The 9977-nt window shown below is 33.8% G+C and overlaps 1 protein-coding gene and 1 long non-coding RNA gene across 3 annotated transcripts in view; both read left to right on the plus strand.

The window, feature by feature from the left end:
- The window catches only part of LOC130014003 (hemicentin-1-like), a 32991-nt gene extending 31278 nt beyond the window's left edge, over positions 1-1713 (plus strand). For both annotated transcript variants that reach the window (XM_056102713.1, XM_056102714.1), the window contains exons 7-8: positions 175-495; positions 1345-1713. In XM_056102713.1, the coding sequence (XP_055958688.1) occupies positions 175-495; positions 1345-1712 (689 nt within the window). In that variant the 3' untranslated portion in view covers position 1713. The remainder of the gene's footprint in view (positions 1-174; positions 496-1344) is intronic.
- A 421-nt stretch (positions 1714-2134) lies between these two features.
- On the plus strand, positions 2135-7202 carry LOC126831032 (uncharacterized). The gene is made up of 5 exons (XR_007684105.2): positions 2135-2272; positions 2504-2525; positions 2898-2935; positions 4421-4534; positions 5280-7202. It is a non-coding gene; the product is annotated as an uncharacterized LOC126831032 (long non-coding RNA).
- Positions 7203-9977: the final 2775 nt, after the last annotated feature.

Consider the following 9977-nt stretch of genomic DNA (forward strand, 5'->3'; position numbering starts at 1 on the left):
TATGCTCCTGCTATATAATATTCAACCTCTTCCTATACATAATAAACCTCCATTTTCACTTTCTAAGAATTAATGACAAATATACATTTATTACTAAAAGGCCTATGTTCAAAAGCAATTGGTAACAGTTTAACAGTGTGTGTTATATGATATTTTCAATATTGTTATATACAGGTTCACCAAGACAAGATACTAGAGTTATAACAACATCTATAGTTAGTGGTAATATAAGAGATATAGTACAACTGGTAGCTGATGTTATATCCTATCCACCACCAACCTTCACCTGGTATTATAATAATATAACTACTGGAGATGTTGAACCTATCTATAATGACGATGTCTTTAAACAGATTGATACCAATATCTCTATCAATACTTATAGATCAACATTAAATATCAACATTACATCCAACATCTACTATACATCATATACAGTCAATATATCTAATAATATTGGTTATACAGAACTAGAGTATCACGTTACAGGTCAATGTAAGTATAATATAACATATTGTATATCATATACATTCAATGTAACTAATATTGGTTATACAGATAACCACCATATCAGTGTAAGTATACTATACCATGTACTATACATCATATAGTTAATGTATCAAATAATATTGATTATTCAGATAACCATTGCAATGAAAATTATACTATATGTAAGTCTCAAAATGATTGGCATAATGTGCGAACAAGACCCATTCCATTGTACTGTAACTGTGTGGGTGAATGCTTGAATGATTAAATGAACATTACCACGTTAGTGTAGAGATGTCAGAAAATTCTCGTACGACATTTCGATGACATAAATTAGATACGTTTTGCGCTTAGTGTATTTTGGCCCAATAATGTATATTCTGACAAATTTAAGTGAGTGGGAAGTGGTAACTATTTACTAAGGGTGATAGCTATTACTAAGTGATCGATCCCCTTTTGGTTGAGACACAACTACTTAATCTGCCTTCATTGGCTTCCTTAATCTACGTGGTTGTTAAAATTAGTCAAAGATTATTACTTCTTGATTTGGAAATCAACCAACTTGTATGCTAACCGTAACAATTCAGGATCAAATTAGTGCAGTCGGAGCAGAACAGTAGGACCTTAAACTCCATTAAAAAATGCTACATAACATAAACAATATTTGTAGATGAAGTCTATAAAGTATATGGAAGTGTATTTCCCTAAGCTGATAAACGACTTCTGGTGACCTAGTGTTCTATAGTACCCATTAACAATAAGAGTTGTCCGAATTATTTATTTAAACAACGCTGTACATTAAACCCTAATGACTGCCTTTTGTTTAATAAAATTATAATTGTATATAACTTCCAGCTAAACCTGATGTACCCTCTAACATCAACTCATCAGTACCGAGTCATGACATTATCTGTATTACATGGATACCAGGATTTAATGGTGGAGATCAACAGGAATTTATTGTTGAACATTCAGTAGATAATAATACCTGGACTAGTTCTACACCTCTACCAGAATCTAAACCTGATTATTGTATAAATAATCTACAAGCTGATACATCATATTATATTAGAGTTATAGCTAGAAATAAATATGGTGATAGTCAACCAGTTTATCTGATATCACCTAATGGTTCTTCTACAGTACGGACTATGAAGATAGGTAAGAATGATCTGCCTATTGCAAGTCTTTCTTTAGGCCTGAAATGTTATCCAAATTATTAATTAAATTATCCAGACCCACCTGCATAGAAAGCTAGCTACTATTTAATTTCTGTGCGTTAGATACGTACATGATCCAGACCATAACCAACTCCCGATGCCGTCGCTAACCTGAGATGTTTACTGGATTTGAATACCTTTTATGATGGATAATTTAACGTCAAAATGGATAATCGAGACTTTGGTTTGTATTGTACCGACTTTAGTAATGATGATCTAGACTAGGCCTAAAATTCAATGGCTAATATCTCGGTTCAGAGTGAAGCTATTTTCAGCATTTTCTCTGTACGCTATCTATTTTTTGAACTGTTATAGCAAGAACTGTCAGCTCTTTCCACGTGTTAAATTCTTAAAAGTTTGTCTACCGTTGAATAATTTTTAATATTGTGTAACTATTTTATTGTCTCCTGGATAAGTTTCCTCAGACAGTGATGTTAAAAACGAAAGTCCAGATGGTGTTGTGGTTGGTTTATCGGTGGTGTTGGCTCTTGTAATCATCTTGTTAATATTAGCTGTTCTATCTACTATATATTACCGACGGCAAAATCAGCAGCTACTAAAAGGTATTTTTAACGTAGAATATTTCTGACTAGTGTAACATCTATGATTAGAGGTAGTTGTTTTATATGTCGATGAAAATACAGATAAGAATTAAATTTTGAAATAAATGTTATCACTTTTTAGATTGCGAACAATAACATTATTAATACGATGACATTAAAGCCATCAGTGAATATACATTATGTATATTTTTTATGGTATATACTATAATGATTTAATATGAATAATTTCAGGTAGTGAAATCTCAACTGCCAGGTAAGACATTCTATGACAATTCTACCTGACACCAAAGTTTTATAATTGCTTATTAATTAACTGTATACGATAAAACGTTAGAATATTTTGTATGAAAGAAATGCATATCCATGGATAGGAATATCATCTCAAGTAGTCTAAATATATACACTCACGTGTATTAACTTATATTTGTATGAAAGAAATGCATATCCTTGGAAAGGACTTTCATCTAAATATATACACTCACGTGTATTAACATATATTCACCACGTTTTGTTGAAAAGCCTATTGGTCATAATGAGGAACTCTTTATATCAAACTGTTGGCTTAACTACTAATATAATGAATTGTAGAAAAAATATATAAAAATGTGACATATTCCTGTTTCAGACAACCAAACATTACTGGTTTTGATAATAATGGTTTAAGTAAGTATATTGATAATTAAAATACATGTAGCATTATCTCCAGGGTTCGTTGGCCCCGCTAAATCTGTGACATTTTTATTCCGGATTCCCATTACTTATGATGACAAGTCAAAATGTTACACACTAACCCTATAAATATATTTCATAGTCGCGTCCTAAATGCATATTAACAGACGATTATAATAACAAACCAAACTAGAAAGGAAAACAAAGTGTAACGCTCTAATACAGATAGGACCGTCAGAATGAGGGGCGGTGATTTATAATAAGTAAATTGTTTAATGTCTTGTGGAATTATTTGAGAAGTTCACATAACTAACATATGATTTGCGTTTTCTTGTCAATACAAATGTTACTTGTTGCTACAAACTTTGTTTAGAGGTTTAAATTTAACAGATGAACCAAAAAACAATTGAATTTAATGGTATGGGATGATGCTTGATTAAATCGAAAACAAATAGACACACGACATATAATATAATATGAAGATGCTTACAGATGTGTCATTCAATAAATATTTTTGTCCCCCGCCTTTCGAAGAAAGCAGGGGCTATTAAAATGGGTTCGTCAGTCTGTCTGTCTTTCTGTCCGTCCGTCTGTCTGTCTGTCTGTCCGTCTGTCCGTCACACATTTTGGGACACAATAACTCTCCTTCTAATTGAGCTAGAATGTTCAAACTTGGTGTGCGTGTTTATTAGGCAAATGCCTTGATGGAGTTCAAAGATGAGAATTTTCTACTTAGGGTAAGCAAAGATAAGCAATTTGATTGGTTGATGATTTGGGACACAATAACTTTAGTTCTTATTAAGTGAGAGTGATGAAACTTAGTGTAAATTTTCATTACATTAATACCATGACGTAGTTCGATAATGAGCATTTTCTGCTCAGGGTAAGCAGAGCGTTAAGCAATTGGATTGGCTGAGACTTTGGAACATGATAACTCTCTTTCTAATTGAGCATTTTCTGCTTAGGGTAAGCAGAGATAAGCAATTTGATTGGCTGATGCTTTGGGACATGTTAAGTGAGAGTGATGAAATTTGGAGTATAGTTTTATTACATCAATAACTTGACTAAGTTGAATAATGAGAATTGTCTGCTTAGGCCAAGGAGCGATAAGCAATTTGATTGGTCAAGACTTTGGAACATAACAACTCTGCTCTTTTATTATGGTAGAATGTTTAAACTTGATATAGATGTTCAATAGGTAAATGATTAACATTTCGAGCTAAAGCTAAGCAAAGCTAAGAAATTTCATTGGTCGATGCTTTGGGAGAAGATAAATTTAATTCTATCTGATAGAGAGTGATGAAACTTAGTGTATAGTTGATAATCAGTTTGATTGCTTGATACTTTTGAAAATATACGTCCACTTGAAACTGTGGGCGTATACAAATTAAAGGTGCGATTAATTAATATGTGTCATCTATTTATTTTGGTTATTCGGCGGGGGACACCAGCCTCACTGTTGGATTGTTCTATAAATAGTGTCGACATATGATGGTCTAGAATTTAGTGAAAGAAATCCAACTGAAGGAACATACCAAGAATTGATTCAGAATTCTACTAATGTTGATAACACAGCAAGTAACAGAATGGAAGGTAATGTGCGTTGAGTAAATATAGGAGGGGGATTCGGTGGTCGAATGGTCTTTTATTAAGTTCGATCCCTTATAGTGTCGCCTGTCTAACATCGTGTGTTTCCCCTGTGACCTCCGTGTTTCTCTGACTGCTAAAGAAAGAACCCTACATGCAGGCGAATTATTGAAATTCAATTGAACCGCATGTTAGTATCGAACTGACTTAGTTTGTATCGATTTCTCTCTCCTTCTCGTTCTGTAAATAACTATCTTTTGTTTTTATCCGTGATTATCCAGACAAAATGACAAGGTGTAATAGGAGACTAATGTCCAACCCCACATGGCAACTGAGAATTTATATTTCTTCTTCAAAGTATTAAACACCTTCAGATAGCTGTACTGTGTAGAATAACGGTAATCAATAAGCTTAAAACGTCCATTTAAAAACTAGAATATATCGGACTGGTCCTCTTGTAATATCTGGGCTAACCCTTACTATCTAATTATTCTTTGAAAACTACCGGAATGTATCGAAGAATGCCGAGAGGTGTTCTAGGGATTATACAGAAATCCCGTCGAAGGAGTAATACCACCCGGTCGGGATCCATTTGGTTATTCCAAATTTTAAATTAGCTTTTGAAATATACCCCGTAATATGTAGTTAGTAGTTTGTTTAGCTATCCAGATAAAACAACCACCAATAATTATTTACAAAGTCCACATTTTGTATAAAATTTTATTTTGTAATTAAACATTCGATATTTCAGATCCCACCTTTATAAATACCAGAACCAGAATATAGTTTGTTTCAATTTGGTGGTAGGAGGTGGAATGAAGAATTCTGTAGCTGGTTGTGTATAATAGACAGTATACAATTACATCACCTTTGTGATCACCAGTTATTTAACTTTAGTTTATCTCAATAGTCCTATATAAAGCATTATCAGAGTATATGTCTTGTATTAACATTGCGTAGGTTATAATGAATTATCCCTGTATATTTCTTGTATTAATCATTTAACATTACGTAGGTTATAATGGATTATCCCAGTATATGTCTTTAACATTGAGTAGGTTATAGAATAACTCTATAACTGATTTAATGAACTCAATGTTATGATATAATTACGTCACATATTTACATATAAATAAAATAAAACCAAATACGAACAATACAAACCATTAGACGAAATTTGAAGTCCTAAAAAACGGTATAGACAAAATAGTGTAAAAAGGCAAAATAGATTAATCAGCATATGGACTGTTCACCGTGTACAAAATACACGACAAACAGGGGTAACAGGTGTCCGGAAGAGTAAGCTTACCCTGCCTGGCGCAACACCCGCCATAGCTGCATCCAAACTATTAGGCGAAATCTCGGTAAAATAGCGTGATTGGCCAATGGACTTTCGGTATGCAAAATGCACGTGATGAACAGTGTTAACGATGTAGTAGACAGACATTATCAGGGAGATAGTATACGCGTCAATTAAATTATACGCGTCAATTAAATATATCTAGAATAATAGCCGAGAGAGGCATGTTATATTTACCAATCAAGTCAATATGACGGCCATAAAACTTTTTAAAGGTTTTAATAAGTTTAGTTCGCAAGTATCCCTGTAGTTGAAGCTTAGATGACAAATGCCTCGATCTACTTAGAAAAAAATCAGAATAAAATGAACAAGCTCTAGTTGAGACACAAACACTCCATAAGCTGGTGATATTGGAATGTTACTACTAATAAATGGAAAGTTAACAATCGGAAAATCAAAGTCATCACGTTTATCGTACAATTTAACTCTAAGTTTATGGCTATTGTCAAAAACGAGACGCAGATCCAAGTAGGAAACGTAATTGTCACTGTCAGTAGTGTTTTTAATTTCGAGCTCATCAGGATATATGAATTCTACATAATCACTAAATTTAGGATTTTTAAGTGATAGAACGTCATCGATATATCGATAAGTGAAATTAAAAAGTCTGACTGATCGTTTATTAGTTTTTACGAGCGTCTGTATGTAATTGGCTTCGTACGAATAGAGAAACAAATCAGCAAGCAAAGGTGCACAGTTGGTGCCCATGGGGATACCTACCACTTGCTGATAAATTTCCCCTCCAAATTCAACAAAGATATTATCAATTAAAAAATCCAACATCTGAATTATCTTTTTGGCGGTGAATTTATTTTTGGGATCACTATGGTTCTTAACAAAATATGTGGAATTGTAATTAACAACTAAATATTGATATCTAACATTTCCCGATTTTGATGAAAAGACACTGTGAATAATGTCTTTTGTCGACCACCAGTGGTATGCTTTAGTTTATCTTACTATTCCTTATCAATTATCCCGATATATATCTTGTATATGGTATAGTGTGATTACCACGTACAATACAACCTTTTTATTGGTGCCAAACAGCTAACACCACACCGTGGGGAGCACCAGTGTATGAATCTAGTATTTTGTTTTCTGCGAAATTTGATCAACGATGCTATACTGAAAACAAACACAGAAAGAATGATAATCTTACCTCATATAAGTACGTTTAATTTCCTATGTTTAGTTTCTTACTTGAAATTGCGCAATTGTCTGAAAATTATTAATTAGTAAATTTAATTGAATGTTTTGATCATATTTTCACTGTGCTTATATTCCACCATAACACTTGTAATAAAATCATTAACTATTGTTTGTTTTAACAATATATTTTATTCAATAAATGTCAGTTGTAATTCAAATTTACGAATATAGCGAAACAATTAGCAGTCTTTTTATTTATTAAAGATGCATAATGTAAAAAATAGATTAAAAGCTGGACGTTCTTATTATAATAGTTCAAATATAGATAATGAAAAAATACTAAATTGAAAATTTCATTCATTTTACTTTATTCATGGCGAAGTTATGATGTTTGAACATTTAGCATAGGTCGTTCATCATCGTAAAAACGGTACTTGGCAACCGAATGTGCTCTTAATCCTTAAATTTTAAGATCTCGCGCATGTTTAAATCCGTTTAAATCTAGACCATACCAGGAATATTTACGAACCTATAAGTCTGTAAAGATATCACATATCAGGAACAGCCTGTTCTGTACAACGTAGAATTCATTCATATCTCGCGATATAAATAGTATTTATAAAAAGAAGAACATTGATACAAAAAAGACAAATTGATAGACAAATATAAAATATGATTTTATCATAGTGTATTTACTGGAAACAAATTCATTCAGAAAGATTATGTTGATTATAACATTAAAAGAGTTTTCATTGACACAATAAATTAATGTATTATTTCATATATCAATCCCCCAAACAGTATTAATATCAATTTCACAGTCATTAAATACGCCGTAAAATGTCCTATAAGATCATTTATAAAATTGCTTATTGTACCGATGCGTCATTTGAATCTTATAGAATCACTTGAAAACTAAAATAATAGTTCAGTTCCGTTCTGTAATTTCCAAATATAAGTTTCATTAAAATTGGATCGATCTGTGCTGCTTGCTTTGCAAAAAGTCTGACCCAATTTTGTTGTCCACGACAATTGATCGATAGGTATTTTTATTATTCGATTGAATCCAAGCCAGGACACTAACGTTGGTAATGTTAAACATACATTATGCAAGAGCTAAATCTTCCTATTGAAAGTCTTTATTTAAGCTTCAGATGTTATAGAAATTATTAATTAGGCCTTTATTTACACGACAAGTTCAAAATCAACTCTGTAGACCCACGGATGGCTTGGATACAGTTTAGATTTAAACAGTAGTCCATTTAAAATTAAATCAATAGATCGCGGACCAAGCTAACGTTTACCGTCAGTCGCTGATGTCACTACCGGAAACTGGTGATGAAAGGCCTGCCAAGCGAGGCTACCATAGCCATTACGAGAATATGGTGGTGGAGTTATCGTTTGTCAATTCTCGTAGACGGTGCAGACACAATTGATGCCTTTTTCTAGCCCAAACATCCAACAGTGACAAAGTGATCTGACTGAAATTTTAATGATTATAGCAAGAATGGACAACTCTTTATAAAACCATTTACTAATGTATCTTTAAATAATCAATCTGAGTACATATTCACGTGCAATAAGCACAGTATATAACGTTAACAATTCAATAGGATAAGTGGTGGAATAATGAGGAATGAAGCACCGTATAATGCGCCAGATCTGTAATACACACGCTCACGGGGGCCAAAACGCACTGAAGTAAACTGTGGTCACCCAGCTCCTCCTCTAGAATAGGGTAAGTTTATACCGAGATTGAATTACATAAACAATATTATTGATTTATTTATGGAAAAGGTAGATAAACAGATAAGTAAAATCCCATTGTAATATGTAATTGTTGTTCAGTAAACTTCTATCAAACCAGTACAACTTCAATGTTCAAGATATATAGAAAAGGGTTTAACGTATATTGGTTCAATTCTATCGCAAGTGTCTTTATCAGAAACTAGAGGATCGCCTCTCAACTAAAAAGGTTTTAACACCGGGTTTCAGCATTCCGTGACTTAATCCCCCTTTGCCGAAAACCTTGGGGGACGCTCGGTTGTCAGTCCAGAACGTCCCGAATTAAAAGAAATGCAATCAAGTGACGCGGAATCCTGGGGTAATTAAACACAACAAATATAACTTCAACAGTGTAGGGCCTAGCTCACAAACCATGTGGGGGTGGGGCGGGGGTGGGCTATATTTGATCCCAGTGTCGGTGATGAAAGTTACTCTATCCTCCCAGGATTTTCTGCACCGTTCGCCTGATCAGTGGATCTAGGGCCTGGCAAAGGAAAGTGTTTGGTTGTGATAGTGATGGGGCTGAAAAGCCAAAGTTCCATGTAGAAATTGTCGTTGACATGGAATTCGGTCCTGTCACAGTTCTGTCAGTCCCGACAACGGAGGTGGTGTGAGTAGAATCGCGGGGTAATTAAACACAAAAAATATGTTTCGGCTGCATGCTATTTTGCAGATATTTTCTTATTCAGTCGACGCATGCGTTGTAGCCCGAGATACCCCTTTCATTCGATTTTCACTATTTTTGGGATTGAGAGAATTCAATTCTTTAACGTTCAATCGAATACCCCACCATTAGAACGTGCCAGAGTATACAGTTTTAACGGATACTTTTCAAATTTGGTTTAAACATTGGGTGGATATTCAACGTTCCAGGACTTTCAAGTTAGAAGTTCTGTCAAAAACTCAATACTTCCCATAAAATTTGAAAATAAAATATCTGCAAAAAAAGTATAGGCGCTATCGCGTTCACCGGGTTGTTGGGAGAGGGGCATATCTCCAAATCAGAATGCCTTGGAATGCTGAATGTCGATAGGGTTCTTCCGCTCACAACCCAAATGTTTCCAACCAAAACTGAAACAACTCCGATAGAACTTGTAGCCTCTACCGCTTTCACGACAAAAGTTAATTGTTCCTCGTGTGACCCCAGGGTTT

This window comes from Patella vulgata, chromosome 8 (genome assembly GCF_932274485.2).
Source record: "Patella vulgata chromosome 8, xgPatVulg1.2, whole genome shotgun sequence".
NCBI lineage: Eukaryota > Metazoa > Mollusca > Gastropoda > Patellidae > Patella > Patella vulgata.